The sequence below is a fragment of the Rhinolophus sinicus genome, linkage group LG01 (assembly GCF_036562045.2).
Source record: "Rhinolophus sinicus isolate RSC01 linkage group LG01, ASM3656204v1, whole genome shotgun sequence".
Classification (NCBI taxonomy): Eukaryota; Metazoa; Chordata; class Mammalia; order Chiroptera; family Rhinolophidae; genus Rhinolophus; species Rhinolophus sinicus.
Genome location: NC_133751.1, coordinates 162,485,115 through 162,506,431, shown reverse-complemented (window position 1 = coordinate 162,506,431; position 21,317 = coordinate 162,485,115). Strand labels below are relative to the sequence as shown.

Here is a 21,317-nt window from a genome sequence, read left to right as displayed (position 1 = left end):
CACGTTTTAAGAAATGGAAATTAAGCCACCTTCCTTTTCTGATTAAAATGTATTATTTTCTTTGCAGAGGCACCAACCATTGTCCTCGATCCCACAATAAAAGATGGGCTAACAGTTAAAGCAGATGATACCATTGTTTTGAGTGCCATTAGCATTCTTGGCAAACCCCTCCCAAAGTCAAGTTGGTCCAGGGAAGGAAAAGACATTAGATTATCAGATGTCATTCAGATAACTTCCACCCCAACATCTTCCATGCTTACTGTCAAGTATGCCACTAGAAAAGATGCTGGTGAATACACCATCACTGCTACCAATCCTTTTGGCACGAAGGAGGAACATGTGAAGGTAACAGTTCTTGATGTGCCTGGTCCCCCAGGTCCCATTGAAATCAGTAATGTTTCTGCTGAAAAAGCAACACTTACATGGACACCTCCCTTGGAAGATGGTGGCTCACCAATTAAGTCCTATGTTCTTGAAAAGAGAGAAACCAGCCGACTCTTGTGGACAGTGGTTGCTGAAGATATTCAGTCTTGCAGGCATGTGGCAACCAAACTTATCCGAGGAAACGAGTACCTCTTCCGGGTCTCAGCTGTAAACCAGTATGGCAAAGGAGAGCCTGTACAGTCTGAACCTGTCAAAATGGTGGACAGATTTGGTATGTACAGAATGTGAGGGAATTGATATCTAAATACAGCAGAGTTTAGGAAATACAGATTTCTCATAAATGTGCTTCCTTTTTAGGTCCCCCTGGCCCTCCTGGAAAACCAGAGGTATCAAATGTCACTAAAAACACAGCCACTGTCAGTTGGAAAAGGCCAGTTGATGATGGTGGCAGTGAGATCACAGGATATCATGTAGAAAGGAGAGAAAAGAAAAGCTTGAGATGGGTGAGAGCAACCAAGACACCAGTTTCCGATCTCAGATGCAAAGTAACAGGACTGCAAGAAGGAAACTCCTATGAATTCCGTGTCAGTGCAGAAAACAGAGCAGGAATTGGCCCACCTAGTGATGCTTCAAATCTTGTTCAAATAAAAGATGTGGCATGTTAGTATTTACCTTTTTCAATATGGCTCATTTGGGGATGCCAATATTTTATATAATTTATCCAAAAACCAAACTCTTAATATACACTTTGGTGTCTTCATTTATTTTCTAGATCCTCCAGGGCCACCTTCAAATGCACGTGTCACTGATACTACCAAGAAATCAGCTTCTTTAGCATGGGGCAAGCCTCATTATGATGGTGGACTTGAAATCACTGGCTATGTCGTGGAGCATCAAAAAGTAGGAGATGTGGACTGGATAAAAGATACAACAGGAACTGCCCTCCGAATCACTGAGTTTGTTGTCCCTGATCTTCAGACTAAAGAAAAATACAATTTTAGAATCAGTGCCATCAATGATGCAGGTGTTGGGGAGCCAGCAGTGATTCCAGATGTTGAAATTGTAGAAAGGGAAATGGTTCCTGATTTTGAACTAGATGCTGAGCTTCGAAGAACCCTGGTTGTTAGGGCAGGACTCAGTATTAGAATATTTGTGCCAATTAAAGGTCGTCCTGCTCCTGAAGTGACATGGACCAAAGATGATATCAACCTTAAAAACCGAGCTAACATCGAAAATACAGAATCATTTACTCTTCTGATTATCCCAGAATGTAACAGATATGACACTGGTAAATTTGTGATGACTATTGAAAACCCTGCTGGGAAGAAAAGTGGCTTTGTTAACGTCAGAGTCTTGGATACACCAGGACCCGTCCTTAACCTGAGGCCTACTGACATCACGAAGGACAGTGTCACCCTGCATTGGGACCTCCCTCTCATAGATGGGGGCTCACGTATAACAAACTATATTGTGGAGAAACGAGAAGCAACACGAAAATCCTACTCCACAGTCACCACTAAGTGCCATAAATGCACATATAAAGTTACTGGCTTGACTGAAGGTAGTGAATACTTTTTCAGAGTGATGGCAGAAAATGAATATGGAATTGGTGAGCCAACAGAAACAAAAGAACCTGTAAAAGCCTCTGAAGCACCATCACCACCAGACAGTCTGAACATTATGGACATAACTAAGAGCACAGTCAGCCTGGCATGGCCTAAACCAAAACATGATGGTGGCAGTAAGATCACTGGCTATGTGATTGAAGCCCAAAGGAAAGGCTCTGACCAGTGGACCCACATCACAACTGTGAAAGGGTTAGAATGTGTTGTGAAGAACCTAACTGAAGGGGAAGAATATACCTTCCAAGTGATGGCCGTGAACAGTGCAGGGCGAAGTGCCCCTAGAGAAAGCAGACCCGTCATTGTCAAGGAGCAGACAATGCTTCCCGAATTGGATCTCCGTGGCATTTATCAGAAATTAGTCATTGCCAGAGCTGGTGACAACATCAAAGTTGAAATTCCAGTTCTTGGTCGACCAAAGCCCACAGTTACATGGAAAAAAGGAGACCAAATTCTTAAACAGACACAGAGAGTTAATGTTGAAAATACAGCAACTTCAACCATCTTAAATATCAATGAGTGTGTGAGAAGTGATAGTGGGCCCTATCCATTAACAGCAAGGAACATTGTAGGAGAGGTTGGTGATGTCATCACCATTCAAGTCCATGATATCCCAGGACCACCTACTGGACCAATCAAATTTGATGAAGTTTCATCCGATTTTGTAATCTTCTCTTGGGACCCACCTGAGAACGATGGCGGTGTACCAATAAGCAACTATGTAATAGAAATGCGACAGACTGATGGGACTACATGGGTTGAATTAGCAACCACCGTTATACGCACTACCTATAAGGCCACTCGCCTGACGACAGGAGTAGAGTATCAATTCCGGGTAAAAGCTCAAAATAGATATGGAATTGGACCAGGCATCACATCAGCATCTATAGTTGCCAACTATCCATTTAAGGTTCCTGGGCCTCCTGGTACCCCTCAGGTAACTGCAGTTACCAAGGATTCAATGACAATTAGTTGGCATGAACCTCTTTCTGATGGTGGAAGCCCCATTTTAGGATATCACATTGAAAGAAAAGAACGAAATGGTATTCTCTGGCAGACTGTAAGCAAAGCATTAGTGCCAGGCAACATTTTCAAATCAACCGGACTTACAGATGGTATTGCTTATGAATTCCGAGTGATTGCAGAAAACATGGCAGGCAAAAGCAAGCCAAGCAAGCCATCTGAACCTATGTTGGCTTTGGATCCCATTGACCCACCTGGGAAACCAGTTCCTCTAAATATTACTAGACACACAGTGACACTTAAATGGGCTAGGCCTGAATATACTGGAGGCTTTAAAATTACTAGTTATATAGTTGAAAAGAGAGACCTTCCTAATGGACGGTGGCTGAAGGCCAACTTCAGCAACATTTTGGAGAATGAATTTACAGTCAGTGGCCTAACAGAAGATGCTGCATATGAATTCCGTGTGATTGCCAAAAATGCTGCTGGTGCTATTAGTCCACCATCTGAGCCATCAGATGCTATTACATGCAGGGATGACATTGAGGCACCAAGGATAAGGGTGGATATTAAATTTAAGGACACAATTATACTAAAAGCAGGGGAAACATTCAAGCTCGAAGCTGATGTTTCTGGTCGCCCACCTCCAACGATGGAATGGACCAAAGATGGGAAGGAGCTTGAAGGCACAGGAAAATTAGAAATAAAAATTGCAGATTTCTCTACTAATCTGGTAAACAAGGATTCATTAAGAAGGGATGGTGGTGCCTATACCCTTACAGCAACTAACCCTGGTGGTTTTGCCAAACACATTTTCAATGTCAAAGTTCTTGATAGACCAGGCCCACCTGAAGGACCATTAGCTGTATCTGAAGTGACATCAGAAAAATGTGTATTGTCATGGTTGCCTCCACTGGATGATGGAGGTGCCAAAATTGATCATTATGTAGTTCAGAAACGTGAAACCAGCAGATTGGCATGGACAAATGTAGCCTCAGAAGTCCAAGTAACAAAATTAAAGGTCACTAAACTTCTGAAAGGCAATGAATACATATTCCGTGTCATGGCAGTAAATAAATACGGAGTTGGGGAGCCACTGGAATCGGAGCCTGTGCTTGCAGTAGATCCTTATGGACCCCCTGATCCACCCAAAAACCCTGAAGTTACAACTATTACTAAAGATTCGATGGTTGTCTGCTGGGGACATCCTGACTCTGATGGTGGAAGTGAAATCATCAATTATATTGTGGAACGGCGTGACAAAGCTGGGCAACGCTGGGTGAAATGCAACAAAAAAACCCTTACTGATTTAAGATACAAAGTATCTGGACTGACAGAAGGACATCAATATGAGTTCAGGATTATGGCTGAAAACGCTGCTGGAATTAGTGCACCAAGTCCTACTAGCCCGTTTTATAAGGCTTGTGATGCTGTGTTTAAACCTGGCCCACCAGGTAACCCACGTGTTCTAGATACAAGCAGATCCTCCATTTCAATTGCTTGGAATAAACCTATCTATGACGGTGGTTCAGAAATCACTGGGTATATGGTAGAGATTGCTCTTCCAGAGGAAGATGAATGGCAGGTTGTCACTCCACCAGCTGGGCTCAAAGCAACTTCTTACACTATCACCAACCTCATAGAGAATCAGGAATATAAAATTCGCATCTATGCCATGAATTCTGAAGGCATTGGAGAACCTGCCCTTGTTCCTGGAACTCCAAAGGCTGAAGACAGGATGCTGCCTCCAGAGATTGACCTGGATGCTGAGCTGCGCAAAGTTGTTACTATAAGAGCTTGTTGTACCCTGAGACTTTTTGTTCCAATCAAAGGAAGGCCTGCACCTGAGGTGAAGTGGACCCGGGAACATGGAGAATCTTTAGATAAAGCTAGCATTGAATCCACAAGCTCTTACACCCTGCTGATTGTTGGAAATGTAAACAGATTTGACAGTGGCAAATACATACTAACTATAGAAAACAGCTCAGGCAGCAAATCTGCATTTGTCAATGTTAGAGTACTAGACACACCAGGCCCTCCACAAGATCTAAAGATAAAGGAGGTCACTAAGACATCTGTCACACTGACTTGGGAGCCTCCTCTCCTTGATGGAGGTTCAAAAATAAAGAACTATATTGTTGAAAAGCGGGAATCAACAAGAAAAGCATATTCAACTGTTGCAACAAATTGTCACAAAACTTCCTGGAAGGTAGATCAGCTTCAAGAAGGCTGCAGTTACTATTTCAGGGTTCTCGCTGAAAATGAATATGGCATCGGGCTGCCTGCTGAAACCGCAGAATCTGTGAAAGCATCAGAACGACCTCTTCCTCCAGGAAAAATTACTTTGGTGGATGTCACAAGAAATAGTGTGTCACTTTCTTGGGAGAAACCAGAGCATGATGGAGGCAGCCGAATTCTAGGCTACATTGTAGAGATGCAGAGCAAAGGCAGTGACAAATGGGCCACATGTGCCACAGTCAAAGTCACTGAAGCTACTATAACGGGATTAATTCAGGGTGAAGAATACTCTTTCCGTGTTTCAGCTCAGAATGAAAAGGGCATCAGTGATCCTAGACAACTGAGTGTGCCAGTAATTGCCAAAGATCTTGTCATTCCACCAGCCTTCAAACACTTATTCAATACTTTCACTGTACTGGCAGGTGAAGACCTAAAAGTTGATATTCCATTCATTGGACGCCCTAGACCGGCTGTAACCTGGCATAAAGATGATGTACCACTGAAGCAGACAACTAGAGTAAATGCAGAGAGCACAGAAAATAATTCATTGTTGACAATAAAGGAAGCCTGCCGAGAAGATGTCGGAAGTTACACAGTTAAACTGACTAACTCAGCTGGTGAAGCTACTGAAACCCTTACTATTATTGTTCTTGACAAACCAGGGCCTCCAACTGGACCAGTTAAAGTGGATGAAGTGACAGCTGATAGTATTACTCTTTCCTGGGGCCCACCTAAATATGATGGTGGAAGTTCTATCAATAATTACATTGTCGAAAAACGGGACACTTCTACAACTACCTGGCAAATTGTGTCAGCTACTGTTGCAAGGACAACAATAAAAGCTTGCAGATTAAAGACTGGCTGTGAGTATCAGTTTAGGATTGCAGCTGAAAACAGGTATGGAAAGAGTACCTACCTCACTTCAGAGCCTATTGTAGCCCAGTATCCATTCAAAGTTCCTGGTCCTCCTGGCACGCCATATGTAACGCTTTCCTCCAAGGACAGCATGGAAGTACGATGGAATGAGCCAGTCAGTGATGGAGGCAGCAAAGTCATTGGCTATCATCTAGAACGCAAAGAAAGAAATAGCATCCTTTGGGTTAAGTTGAATAAAACACCTATTCCACAAACAAAGTTTAAAACAACTGGCCTCGAGGAAGGCATTGAATATGAATTCAGAGTCTCCGCAGAGAACATCGTGGGCATTGGCAAGCCAAGCAAAGTGTCAGAATGCTATGTAGCTCGTGACCCATGTGATCCACCAGGGCGGCCAGAGGCAATCATTGTCACACGGAATTCTGTGACTCTTCAGTGGAAGAAACCCACTTATGATGGTGGAAGCAAGATTACTGGTTATATTGTTGAGAAGAAAGAATTGCCAGAGGGCCGTTGGATGAAAGCCAGTTTTACAAATGTCATTGACACTCAATTTGAAGTAACTGGCCTAGTGGAAAATCAAAGATATGAGTTCCGGGTTATAGCTCGAAATGCTGCGGGAGTGTTGAGTGAGCCTTCAGAAAGCACAGGGGCAATAACAGCACGAGACGAGGTAGACCCACCACGAATAAGTATGGATCCCAAATACAAAGACACGATTGTGGTTCATGCTGGTGAAGTTTTCAAGATTGATGCAGATATTTATGGAAAACCAATTCCAACCATTCAGTGGATAAAAGGTGATCAGGAGCTTTCAAATACAGCTCGATTAGAAATCAAGAGCACTGACTTTGCCACCAGTCTCAGTGTAAAGGATGCAGTACGTGTCGACAGTGGAAGTTACATATTGAAGGCCAAAAATGTTGCAGGAGAGAGATCAGTTACTGTAAACGTCAAAATTCTTGATAAACCAGGGCCACCTGAAGGACCTGTTGTTATAACGGGAGTTACAGCAGAAAAATGCACACTAGCTTGGAAACCCCCACTACAGGATGGTGGGAGTGACATCATAAATTATATTGTGGAAAGGAGAGAAACCAGCCGCTTGGTTTGGACTGTGGTTGACGCCAACGTGCAGACTCTCAGCTGCAAGGTTACTAAGCTTCTTGAAGGCAATGAATATATTTTCCGTATAATGGCTGTAAACAAATACGGTGTTGGTGAACCTCTTGAATCTGAGCCAGTAGTTGCAAAGAATCCATTTGTGGTCCCGGATGCACCAAAAGCTCCAGAAATCACAGCAGTGACCAAGGACTCAATGATTGTTGTATGGGAAAGGCCAGCATCTGATGGTGGCAGCGAAATTCTTGGATATGTTCTTGAAAAACGGGATAAAGAGGGCATTAGATGGACAAGATGCCACAAACGTCTGATTGGGGAATTGCGCTTGAGAGTGACTGGACTCATAGAAAATCACAGTTATGAATTCAGAGTCTCAGCTGAGAATGCTGCTGGACTTAGTGAACCAAGCCCACCTTCTGCTTACCAAAAGGCTTGTGATCCTATTTATAAACCAGGACCTCCAAACAATCCCAAAGTTGTAGATATTACCAGATCTTCCGTCTTCCTTTCTTGGAGCAAACCAATATATGATGGTGGCTGTGAAATCCAAGGTTACATTGTTGAAAAATGTGATGTGAGCGACGGTGAATGGACAATGTGCACTCCACCAACTGGAATCAATAAAACAAATATAGAAGTAGAGAAGCTGTTGGAAAAACATGAATATAACTTCCGTATCTGTGCTGTTAATAAAGCTGGAGTTGGAGAACATGCTGATGTCCCTGGACCTATTATAGTAGAAGAAAAATTGGAAGCACCAGACATCGATCTTGACCTAGAACTAAGAAAAATTATAAACATAAGGGCAGGTGGCTCCTTAAGGTTATTTGTTCCTATTAAAGGTCGTCCTACACCAGAAGTTAAATGGGGGAAGGCGGATGGTGAAATCCGAGATGCAGCTATAATTGATGTCACTAGCAGTTTTACCTCTCTTGTTCTTGATAATGTCAACCGATATGATAGTGGGAAATACACTCTCACGTTAGAAAACAGCAGTGGAACAAAGTCTGCCTTTGTTACTGTGAGAGTTCTGGACACACCAAGTCCACCTGTTAACCTGAAAGTCACAGAAATCACTAAAGACTCAGTATCAATTACATGGGAACCTCCTTTGTTGGATGGGGGGTCCAAAATCAAAAACTACATTGTTGAGAAACGTGAAGCCACAAGAAAAGCATATGCTGCAGTTGTAACAAATTGCCATAAGAATTCTTGGAAAATTGATCAACTCCAAGAAGGTTGCAGTTATTACTTTAGAGTCACAGCTGAGAATGAATATGGTATTGGCCTTCCTGCCCGCACTGCTGATCCAATTAAAGTTGCAGAAGTCCCACAACCTCCAGGAAAAATAACTGTGGATGATGTCACCAGAAACAGTGTCTCTTTGAGTTGGACAAAGCCTGAACATGATGGTGGCAGTAAAATTATTCAGTATATTGTGGAAATGCAAGCTAAACAGAGTGAGAAATGGTCAGAGTGTGCCCGAGTCAAGTCCCTTGAAGCAGTAATTACCAACCTAACTCAGGGAGAAGAATATCTTTTTAGAGTCATTGCTGTAAATGAAAAGGGGAGAAGTGATCCTAGGTCCCTTGCAGTTCCAATAGTTGCCAAAGATCTGGTCATTGAACCAGATGTAAGACCTGCATTCAACAGTTATAGTGTACAGGTTGGACACGATTTGAAAATAGAAGTGCCAATTTCTGGACGTCCTAAGCCAACCATTACCTGGACTAAAGATGGTCTTCCACTGAAGCAGACTACAAGAATCAATGTTGCTGATTCACTTGACCTCACCGTACTCAGTATTAAAGAAACTCATAAGGACGATGGTGGACATTATGGAATCACAGTTGCTAATGTTGTTGGTCAGAAAACAGCATCCATTGAAATTACAACTCTAGACAAACCTGATCCTCCAAAAGGACCTGTTAAATTTGATGAAGTCAGTGCTGAAAGTATTACATTATCTTGGAACCCTCCAGTATATACAGGGGGCTGCCAGATCACCAACTACATTGTTCATAAAAGAGATACAACCACCACCATATGGGAAGTTGTTTCTGCTACTGTTGCCAGAACTACACTCAAAGTGACCAAACTGAAAACTGGTACAGAGTACCAATTCAGAATATTTGCTGAAAATAGATATGGACAAAGCTTTGCCTTGGAGTCTGATTCAATTGTAGCTCAATATCCTTACAAAGAACCAGGCCCTCCAGGCACACCATTTGTCACAGCCATTTCCAAAGACTCCATGGTCATACAGTGGCATGAACCAATCAATAACGGTGGAAGCCCAGTCATCGGTTACCACCTTGAAAGAAAGGAAAGAAATAGTATTTTGTGGACAAAAGTCAACAAAACTATTATTCATGACACCCAGTTTAAATCACTCAATCTTGAAGAAGGCATTGAATATGAATTCAGAGTTTACGCTGAAAATATTGTTGGTGTAGGCAAAGCAAGCAAGATTTCTGAATGCTATGTAGCCAGAGATCCCTGTGACCCACCAGGGACCCCGGAAGCAATAATAGTTAAAAGAAATGAAATCACTTTACAGTGGACCAAACCTGTATATGATGGTGGAAGTATGATTACAGGTTACATTGTAGAGAAACGTGATTTGCCTGAGGGTCGTTGGATGAAAGCCAGTTTTACAAATGTCATTGAAACTCAATTTACTGTGTCAGGTCTTACTGAAGACCAAAGATATGAATTCAGAGTCATTGCAAAGAATGCAGCTGGTACAATAAGTAAACCCTCTGACAGTACTGGACCAATAACGGCCAAGGATGAGGTTGAACTCCCAAGAATTTCAATGGATCCAAAATTCAGAGACACAATTGTGGTAAATGCTGGAGAAACATTCAGGCTTGAGGCTGATGTCCATGGGAAGCCCCTACCTACCATTGAGTGGTTAAGAGGGGATAAAGAAGTTGAAGAATCTGCTAGATGTGAAATAAAGAACACAGATTTCAAGGCTTTACTTATTGTAAAGGATGCCATTAGAATTGATGGTGGACAGTATATTTTAAGAGCTTCCAATGTTGCAGGTTCTAAGTCATTCCCAGTAAATGTAAAAGTATTAGATAGACCAGGACCTCCAGAAGGGCCAGTCCAGGTTACTGGAGTCACTGCTGAAAAATGCACTTTAACTTGGTCTCCACCACTACAAGATGGTGGCAGTGATATTTCTCACTATGTTGTTGAAAAGAGAGAAACGAGTCGACTTGCCTGGACGGTTGTTGCTTCAGAAGTTGTGACCAATTCTCTGAAAGTGACCAAACTCTTAGAAGGAAATGAATACATTTTCCGTATAATGGCTGTCAACAAATATGGTGTTGGAGAACCTTTGGAATCTGCACCAGTACTAATGAAAAATCCATTTGTGCTTCCTGGACCACCAAAAAGCTTGGAAGTCACAAACATTGCCAAGGACTCCATGACCGTCTGTTGGAACCGTCCAGAAAGTGATGGTGGAAGTGAAATTATTGGTTATATTGTTGAGAAAAGAGACAGAAGTGGCATTCGGTGGATAAAATGTAATAAACGCCGCATTACAGATTTGCGCCTACGAGTAACAGGATTAACAGAAGATCATGAGTATGAATTCAGAGTCTCTGCAGAAAATGCTGCTGGAGTTGGAGAACCAAGTCCAGCTACAGTTTATTATAAGGCTTGCGATCCTGTGTTCAAACCTGGCCCACCCACCAATGCACACATTGTAGACACCACTAAAAATTCAATTACACTTGCCTGGGGTAAACCCATCTATGATGGTGGCAGTGAGATCCTGGGATATGTAATAGAAATCTGTAAAGCAGATGAAGAAGAATGGCAAATAGTTACTCCACCGACTGGCCTGAAAGTCACTCGATTTGAAATTTCAAAACTCACTGAACACCAAGAATACAAAATACGAGTCTGTGCTCTCAATAAAGTTGGTTTAGGTGAGGCTACATCAGTTCCTGGTACTGTGAAACCAGAAGACAAACTTGAAGCACCTGAACTTGACCTTGATTCTGAATTAAGGAAAGGAATCATTGTAAGAGCTGGTGGATCTGTCAGAATTCATATTCCATTCAAAGGTCGTCCAACACCTGAGATTACTTGGTCTCGAGAGGAAGGTGAATTCACAGACAAAGTCCAAATTGAAAAGGGAGTGAACTATACCCAACTATCAATAGATAACTGTGATAGAAATGATGCTGGAAAATATGTTCTCAAATTGGAAAACAGCAGTGGAACTAAATCTGCTTTTGTAACCGTGAAAGTTCTTGATACTCCAGGACCACCACAGAATTTGGCAGTCAAAGAAGTGAAAAAAGATTCTGTCATCCTGGTATGGGAGCCACCCATCATTGATGGGGGTGCAAAGATCAAGAACTATGTTATTGACAAACGTGAGTCAACCAGAAAAGCATATGCTAATGTGAGTAATAAATGCAACAAAACAAACCTTAAAGTTGAAAATCTTACGGAAGGAGCCATTTATTACTTTAGAGTTATGGCTGAAAATGAATTTGGAGTTGGCATTCCAGTGGAAACTGTTGATGCTGTGAAAGCTGCTGAACCTCCTTCCCCACCAGGAAAGGTAACACTCACTGATGTGTCCCAGACCAGTGCATCACTTATGTGGGAGAAACCTGAACATGATGGTGGTAGCAGAGTCCTGGGGTATGTTGTTGAAATGCAGCCAAAAGGAACTGAAAAATGGAGTGTTGTGGCTGAATCCAAAGTCTGTAATGCAGTTGTCACTGGTCTGAGTTCTGGACAAGAGTATCAGTTCCGTGTCAAGGCTTATAACGAGAAAGGAAAAAGTGATCCAAGAGTTCTCGGTGTTCCTGTCATAGCCAAAGACTTGACCATACAGCCTAGTCTTAAGTTGCCATTTAACACATACAGTGTCCAAGCTGGAGAAGATCTTAAAATCGAGATTCTAGTTATTGGACGACCGAGACCTAAAATTTCATGGGTCAAAGATGGTGAGTCTTTTAAACAGACAACAAGAGTAAATGTTGAGGAAACAGACACTTCAGCTATTTTGCACATTAAAGAAAGTAACAAAGATGACTTTGGAAAATACACCATAACAGCAACAAATAGTGCAGGCACAGCAACAGAAAATCTCAGCATTATTGTTTTGGAAAAGCCTGGACCTCCAGTTGGACCAGTTCGGTTTGATGAAGTTAGTGCAGACTTTGTGGTCATATCTTGGGAACCTCCAGCCTATACTGGTGGCTGCCAAATAAACAACTATATTGTAGAGAAGCGAGATACAAGCACCACCACATGGCAGATGGTATCAGCAACAGTTGCAAGAACAACAATCAAAATAACCAGACTGAAAACAGGCACGGAGTACCAGTTTAGAATTTTTGCAGAAAACAGGTATGGAAAAAGTGCACCCCTGGATTCTAAACCAGTTATTGTACAATATCCATTTAAAGTACCTGGACCACCTGGAACTCCTTTTGTCACCTCAATCTCAAAAGATCAAATGCTTGTTCAATGGCATGAGCCAGTTAATGATGGAGGTAGCAAAGTTATTGGCTACCATCTTGAACAGAAAGAAAAGAACAGCATTTTATGGATCAAATTAAACAAGACTCCCATTCAAGATACCAAATTCAAAACAACTGGGCTTGATGAAGGCCTTGAGTATGAATTCAAAGTTTCTGCGGAAAATATTGTTGGCATCGGCAAGCCTAGCAAAGTGTCAGAATGTTTTGTTGCTCGTGATCCATGTGACCCACCTGGTCGTCCTGAAGCCATCATTATTACAAGAAACAGTGTCACACTGAAATGGAAGAAACCTGCCTATGATGGTGGTAGCAAAATTACAGGTTATGTTGTGGAAAAGAAAGATCTACCTGATGGACGTTGGATGAAAGCCAGCTTTACCAATGTATTAGAAACTGAATTTACAGTGAGTGGACTTGTAGAAGACCAAAGATATGAATTTAGAGTAATTGCAAAAAACGCAGCTGGCAACTTTAGTGAACCATCTGAAAGCACTGGTGCCATTACTGCAAGAGATGAAATTGATGCACCAAATGCCTCACTGGATCCAAAATATAAAGATGTCATCATTGTTCACGCAGGAGAGACTTTCGTCCTTGAAGCTGATATCCGCGGCAAACCTATACCTGATATTGTTTGGTCAAAAGATGGAAAAGAGCTTGAAGAAACAGCCGCTAGGATGGAAATCAAGTCTACTTTTCAGAAAACAACTCTTGTTGTCAAAGATTGTATACGCACGGATGGAGGACAATATATTCTGAAACTGAGCAATGTTGGTGGTACGAAGTCTATACCAATCACTGTAAAGGTACTTGACAGGCCAGGACCTCCTGAAGCACCTCTGAAAGTTTCTGGGGTTACTGCTGAAAAATGTTACCTGGCATGGAACCCACCTTTACAAGACGGTGGTGCTAATATTTCACATTATATCATTGAAAAGAGAGAGACAAGCAGACTCTCCTGGACCCAGGTTTCAACTGAAGTCCAGGCTCTTAACTACAAAGTCACTAAACTTCTTCCTGGTAATGAATACATTTTCCGTGTCATGGCTGTGAATAAATATGGCATTGGAGAGCCCTTGGAATCTGAGCCTGTTATAGCCTGTAATCCTTATAAACCACCAGGTCCTCCTTCAGCACCTGAAGCATCAGCAATCGCCAAAGATTCTATGGTAGTAACATGGGCACGCCCAGAGGATGATGGAGGTGCTGAAATTGAGGGTTACATTCTTGAAAAAAGAGATAAGGAGGGCATTAGATGGACCAAGTGCAACAAGAAAACACTAACAGATCTCCGATTCAGGGTAACTGGCCTTACTGAAGGTCATTCCTATGAATTCAGAGTTGCTGCTGAAAATGCAGCTGGCATGGGTGAACCCAGCGAGCCATCTGTTTTTTATCGTGCCTGTGATGCTTTGTATCCACCAGGTCCACCAACTAATCCAAAAGTGACAGACACTTCCAGATCTTCTGTCTCCCTGGCATGGAATAAACCAATTTATGATGGTGGTGCACCTGTTAAGGGCTATGTCATTGAAGTCAAAGAAGCCACTGATGATGAATGGACAACTTGCACTCCACCAACAGGATTACAAGGAAAGCAGTTCACAGTGACCAACCTTAAAGAAAATACTGAATATAATTTCCGTATTTGTGCCATCAATTCTGAAGGTGTAGGTGAACCTGCAACTATACCTGGTTCAGTTGTTGCCCAAGATAGGCTAGAACCACCAGAAATAGAACTTGATGCTGATCTCAGAAAGGTGGTCATTCTGCGGGCAAGTACTACTTTACGCTTATTTGTCACTATCAGAGGTCGACCAGAACCTGAAGTTAAGTGGGAAAAGGCTGAAGGCATTCTCACTGAAAGGGCCCAGATTGAAGTGACCAGCTCATATACAATGTTGGTAATTGATAATGTGACCAGATTTGACAGTGGTCGGTATAATCTGACACTAGAAAATAACAGTGGCTCCAAAACAGCTTTTGTTAATGTCCGAGTTCTTGACTCACCAAGTGCCCCTGTGAATTTGACTGTAAGAGAAGTAAAGAAAGACTCAGTGACATTGTCTTGGGAACCACCACTTATTGATGGAGGAGCTAAGATTACAAACTACATCATCGAAAAACGAGAAGCTACAAGAAAAGCATATGCTACAGTTACAAACAATTGCACTAAGAATACTTTTAAAATTGAAAACCTACAAGAAGGATGTTCTTACTACTTCCGAGTCTTGGCTTCCAATGAATATGGGATTGGTTTGCCAGCTGAAACAACTGAACCCATTAAAGTTTCTGAACCACCCCTCCCACCTGGAAGAGTAACTCTTGTTGATGTGACCCGTAATACAGCTACAATTAAGTGGGAAAAACCAGAAAGTGATGGTGGCAGCAAAATTACGGGTTATGTAGTTGAAATGCAGACTAAAGGGAGTGAGAAATGGAGCACTTGCACACAAGTTAAGACTCTGGAAGCAACTATATCCGGCCTAACTGCAGGAGAAGAGTATGTCTTCAGGGTAGCTGCAGTTAATGAGAAAGGAAGAAGTGATCCAAGACAACTTGGCGTGCCAGTCATTGCAAGGGATATTGAAATAAAGCCTTCAGTTGAGCTTCCTTTCAATACTTTCAATGTAAAGGCTAACGACCAACTTAAGATTGATGTTCCATTTAAAGGAAGACCTCAAGCTACTGTAAGCTGGAAAAAAGATGGTCAGACTCTTAAGGAGACAACTAGAGTCAATGTTTCTTCTTCAAAGACTGTAACATCACTATCTATTAAGGAAGCTTCAAGGGAAGATGTTGGAACTTATGAGTTATGTGTTTCAAACAGTGCTGGATCCATAACAGTTCCTATTACAGTAATTGTCCTTGATAGACCAGGACCTCCAGGACCTATACAGATTGATGAGGTTAGTTGTGACAACATGACTATTTCTTGGAATCCTCCAGAATATGATGGTGGCTGCCATATTAGCAATTACATCGTTGAAAAGAGAGAAACCACTTCTACAACATGGCACGTAGTTTCACAAGCAGTTGCAAGAACATCCATTAAAATAGTTCGTTTGACAACAGGAAGTGAGTATCAGTTCCGTGTCTGCGCAGAAAACCGCTATGGAAAGAGCACCTACAGTGAATCTTCAGCTGTTGTTGCAGAGTATCCATTCAGCCGCCCAGGTCCTCCTGGTACTCCTAAAGTTGTGCATGCCACAAAATCCACCATGATTGTAAGCTGGCAAGTGCCAGTTAATGATGGAGGCAGTCAAATAATTGGCTATCACCTTGAATATAAAGAAAGAAGCAGCATTCTTTGGTCAAAAGCAAATAAAATCCTCATTCCCAATACGCAAATGAAAGTCTCCGGCCTTGATGAAGGACTGATGTATGAGTATCGTGTATATGCTGAGAATATTGCTGGAATTGGTAAATGCAGTAAATCTTGTGAACCAGTCCCTGCACGAGACCCTTGTGACCCACCTGGACAACCTGAAGTCACAAATATCACAAGAAAATCAGTGTCACTTAAATGGTCTAAACCACGTTATGATGGTGGAGCTAAGATCACAGGATACATTATTGAACGTAGAGAACTACCAGATGGACGGTGGCTGAAGTGCAACTTTACTAACATACAAGAAACATACTTTGAAGTAACTGAACTTACTGAAGATCAGCGTTATGAATTCCGGGTTTTTGCAAGGAATGCTGCTGACTCAGTTAGTGAGCCGTCTGAATCCACTGGACCTATTACAGTTAAAGACGATGTTGAGGCCCCGAGAATTATGATGGATGTTAAGTTCCGAGATGTTATTGTTGTCAAAGCTGGAGAGGTCCTTAAAATAAATGCAGACATTGCAGGGCGACCTCTGCCAGTAGTTTCCTGGGCCAAGGATGGTGTAGAAATTGAAGAAAGAGCAAGAACAGAAATTGTCTCAACGGACTATAATACCTTGTTAATAGTGAAAGACTGTGTCAGACGAGACACTGGGCAGTATGTACTAACACTGAAGAATGTTGCAGGAACTCGGTCTATGGCAGTTAATTGCAAGGTACTTGATAAGCCTGGCCCACCAGCAGGACCACTTGAAATAAATGGCCTCACTGCTGAGAAATGCTCTCTTTCCTGGGGACCACCCCAAGAAGATGGTGGCGCAAGTATCGACTATTACATTGTAGAAAAACGTGAAACAAGCCGCCTTGCATGGACAATATGTGAAGGAGAGTTAAGGACAACATCCTGTAAAGTGACCAAGTTACTCAAAGGCAATGAATACATCTTTAGAGTAATAGGTGTTAATAAATATGGTGTTGGTGAGCCCCTAGAGAGTGAGGCTATAAAGGCACTAGATCCATTTACAGTGCCAAGTCCACCCACATCTTTGGAAGTTACATCTGTGACCAAAGAGTTCATGACACTTTGCTGGTCAAGACCTGAGAGTGATGGAGGCAATGACATCTCTGGGTATATCATTGAAAGACGAGAGAAAAACAGCCTACGATGGGTGCGTGTAAACAAAAAACCAGTTTATGATTTGAGAGTGAAATCAACAGGACTTCGGGAAGGATGTGAATATGAGTATCGGGTTTATGCAGAAAATGCTGCTGGCCTAAGCCTTCCAAGTGAAACTACTCCCCTAATTCGGGCAGAAGATCCAGTGTTCTTACCATCTCCTCCATCCAAACCAAAAATTGTGGACTCAGGCAAGACAAATATAACTATTAGCTGGGTTAAGCCCTTATTTGATGGTGGGGCCCCAATAACTGGATACACTGTAGAATACAAAACTTCTGATGAAACTGACTGGAAAACTGCCATTCAATGCTTAAGAGGCACAGAATATACAATAAGTGGACTAACAACAGGAGCTGAATATGTATTCAGAGTAAGATCTGTCAATAAAGTCGGTGCTGGTGATCCCAGTGATAGTTCTGATCCCCAGATAGCAAAGGAAAGAGAAGAAGAACCTGTATTCGATCTTGACAGTGAAATGAAGAAGACCTTGATTGTCAAGGCCGGTGCCTCATTTACCATGACTGTGCCTTTCCGAGGAAGACCAGTACCCAATGTCTTGTGGAGTAAGCCAGATACTGACCTCCGCACCAGAGCTTATATTGATTCCACAGACTCTCGTACGTCACTTACTGTTGAAAATGCCAACAGAAATGATTCTGGAAAATACACATTAACCATTCAGAATAATTTGAATGCTGCTTCACTGACCTTAGTTGTCAGAGTTTTAGATTCTCCTGGTCCTCCAGCCAATGTTACTGTACATGATGTCACCAAAGAGTCTGCTGTGTTATCCTGGGATGTTCCTGAAAACGATGGTGGAGCACCAGTAAAGAATTACCACATAGAAAAACGTGAAGCCAGTAAGAAAGCATGGGTCTCTGTGACCAACAACTGTAACCGCCTCTCCTACAAAATTAACAACTTACAAGAAGGGGCAATTTACTACTTCAGAGTCTCTGGAGAAAATGAGTTTGGTGTTGGTATACCAGCTGAAACAAAAGAAGGAATAAAAATAACAGGTATGTTTTAAGAACATAGAAAATGGACATATTCATATTCATTTTCCTAGAATAGTGTGAATCATTCTAATTACTGTTTAATCTTAAATGCTTTTGATTCACACCTCAAACAATTCATACTACAGCACAAAATGAAATCTCTAATAGAGAAAGCTTTTTGTTGATCAAAATAAATGTAGAAACTTACATAGCTGGAATTGGATAATATATGTTGAATTTAAGTATAATAGAATTTGACTGCATATATATGTATGTGTGTATATATATGTATGTGTATATGGATATACATATATATGTATACACACGTAGCGTGCATGTGCAGAAATTGTATGATGAAGTTTCTTACAAAATTATTCATCTAATTCCTCATTTTTTATACTCATGATAAATCTGGGATGTTATCATTTAATCTGCTCATTTGACACTAATTTGAGTTTAAACATTATGACATGCTATGTATAACATGCAATGAATGAGTCAGGGGAAGCTTTGCTTGGCTCGGAAGCCATACTGGTCGCATAAAAAGTAAGAAAGACTCAAATCAGAGTAAACATATGGCTTTCATTTAAAATTTTTCTTTTGACAATGCAGGAAGAACATACATGGGTCAAAATGTAATAACCTTCCCTTTCTTTTGACGTTTTCCTTTCTTAGAAAAACCAAGCCCACCTGAAAAACTTGGAGTAACAAGTGTATCCAAAGATAGTGTTTCCCTGACCTGGTTGAAGCCAGAACATGATGGTGGAAGCAGAATTGTACACTATATCATTGAAACACTAGAAAAAGGACAGAAAAATTGGGTTAAATGTGCCGTGGTAAAGTCAACCCATCACACTGTTTCTGGTCTGAGGGAGAATTCTGAATACTTTTTCCGGGTATTTGCTGAAAATCAAGCTGGTCTGAGTGACCCAAGAGAGCTTCTGCTTCCTGTTCTTGTTAAGGAGCAACTAGGTATGTCTAATTTTATGTAGAAGCAAAATTTGAAATGATTGGCATTGACGTGGGTTAATTTTTAGAAATTCTTTTTCACCTTCACCTGCCATACTCTTCTTTTACAGAACCGCCTGAAATTGATATGAAGAATTTCCCAAGTCAAACTGTGTATGTTAGAGCTGGTTCAAACCTTAAAGTTGATATTCCAATTTCTGGAAAACCACTACCCAAAGTGACCTTATCAAGAGATGGTGTCCCCCTAAAAGCAACTATGAGGTTTAACACTGAAGTTACTGCCGAAAACTTGACCATTAATCTCAAAGAAAGCGTTGCTGCTGATGCTGGAAGGTATGAGATCACTGCTGCCAACTCCAGTGGAACAACCAAAGCACTTATTAACATTGTTGTACTGGACAGGCCTGGTCCCCCAACTGGCCCTGTTGCTATTAGTGATATAACTGAAGAAACTGTGACTCTCAAATGGGAGCCACCTAAGTACGATGGTGGAAGTCAGGTTACCAATTACATTGTACTCAAGAGGGAGACAAGTACTGCAGTATGGACTGAAGTGTCTGCAACCGTTGCAAGAACCATGACTAAAGTCATGAAACTGACTACAGGAGAAGAATACCAATTCCGCATCAAGGCAGAAAACCGCTTTGGCATCAGTGATCACATAGATTCAGCTTATGTGACTGTCAAACTACCATACAGTAAGTTGTCTAACTTATCAAAAATACCAGGTTTTCATTTACATAAATTTACATAAATGTTTGAAATATCTGTATTAACCTATGAAATTTCACTCTTTTGTAGCAACACCGGGACCACCATCTACACCATGGGTTACTAATGTTACTCGAGAAAGCATCACCGTGGCCTGGCATGAACCAGTGTCCAATGGAGGCAATGCAGTTATAGGCTATCACCTGGAAATGAAAGACAGAAACAGTATTTTATGGCAAAAAGTCAACAAAATGGTCATCCGCACAACTCACTTCAAAGTCACAACAATCAGTGCTGGACTTATTTATGAATTCAGGGTGTATGCAGAAAATGCTGCTGGTGTTGGAAAACCCAGCCATCCGTCCGAGCCAGTCCTAGCTATAGATGCCTGTGGTATGTATTTTATGAGAAGGTTCTGACTGTTTAAAAATGCAAATCTTATTTCTGCAAAGCAAAATAATGTTGACATAAGTGCCGCTAATCTGCTTTCTCTTACTACCACAGAACCACCAAGAAATGTCCGTATCACTGATATTTCCAAGAATTCTGTCAACCTTTCATGGCAACAACCAGCTTTCGATGGAGGAAGCAAGATTACAGGCTATATTGTTGAGAAACGCGATCTTCCAGATGGCAGATGGACCAAGGCCAGCTTTACCAATGTTATTGAAACTCAATTTACTGTCTCTGGCTTGACGCAGAATTCTCAGTATGAATTCCGTGTCTTTGCTAGAAATGCTGTTGGTTCCATCAGCAATCCATCTGAGGTTGTAGGCCCCATTACGTGCATCGATTCTTATGGTAAGTAAGCATTTTTAGCACTTTGAATCCCAATAGCAGTTTAACTCAATATTTAGCCTTACTTTTTTTGGTCCTAATTTATAAAATAACCTTTACTATGCACCTTAGTTAGATTTTTAGAAGAAATTATAAACTAGCTGGGAGTCTTGGGAAAACTCCTTAACCTCTCCAGGTCCTTTGACTTAACTGTAAAACATGAGATTTGGGTTACAGAATATCTAAAGGCCTTTGCAACTTCAAACTTTTATGATGCTTTGTTTGTATGAGTAGGTGCTTTCACGCTCCTATTTTAAATTATCAGAGTCAATAATTAAAACCATAGTTGAGTGCCCAGACAATATGCCTCTTAAAGAAGTAAAAGACTAAACAGAAGTGTTAATTTAATGATGATAGTATAAGCAGCATTTACTGGGTACTTTCCATGAATTCTCTCCCTTTGTTCTAACAGCCCTAAAATGAGCCCATTTTACAGAAGAGAAAATGAGGTTTAGAGCAACTATGTAACTTTCCCAACAGCTCATTAGTGATAGAGTGGGAATTCAAACAGATAGACCCAGAGCACTTGGCACATTGCTGTCAGTACAAAATACACATA

At 41.5% G+C, this 21,317-nt stretch overlaps 1 protein-coding gene across 1 annotated transcript in view; it reads left to right on the top strand.

The window, feature by feature from the left end:
* TTN (titin) overlaps positions 1–21,317 on the top strand; it is a 270,598-nt gene that overhangs the window by 219,461 nt on the left and 29,820 nt on the right. The window contains exons 272-278 of the mRNA XM_074338692.1: positions 68–655; positions 742–1,044; positions 1,157–18,262; positions 18,917–19,213; positions 19,321–19,908; positions 20,012–20,314; positions 20,426–20,722. Coding sequence (XP_074194793.1) covers positions 68–655; positions 742–1,044; positions 1,157–18,262; positions 18,917–19,213; positions 19,321–19,908; positions 20,012–20,314; positions 20,426–20,722 — 19,482 coding nt within the window. The remainder of the gene's footprint in view (positions 1–67; positions 656–741; positions 1,045–1,156; positions 18,263–18,916; positions 19,214–19,320; positions 19,909–20,011; positions 20,315–20,425; positions 20,723–21,317) is intronic.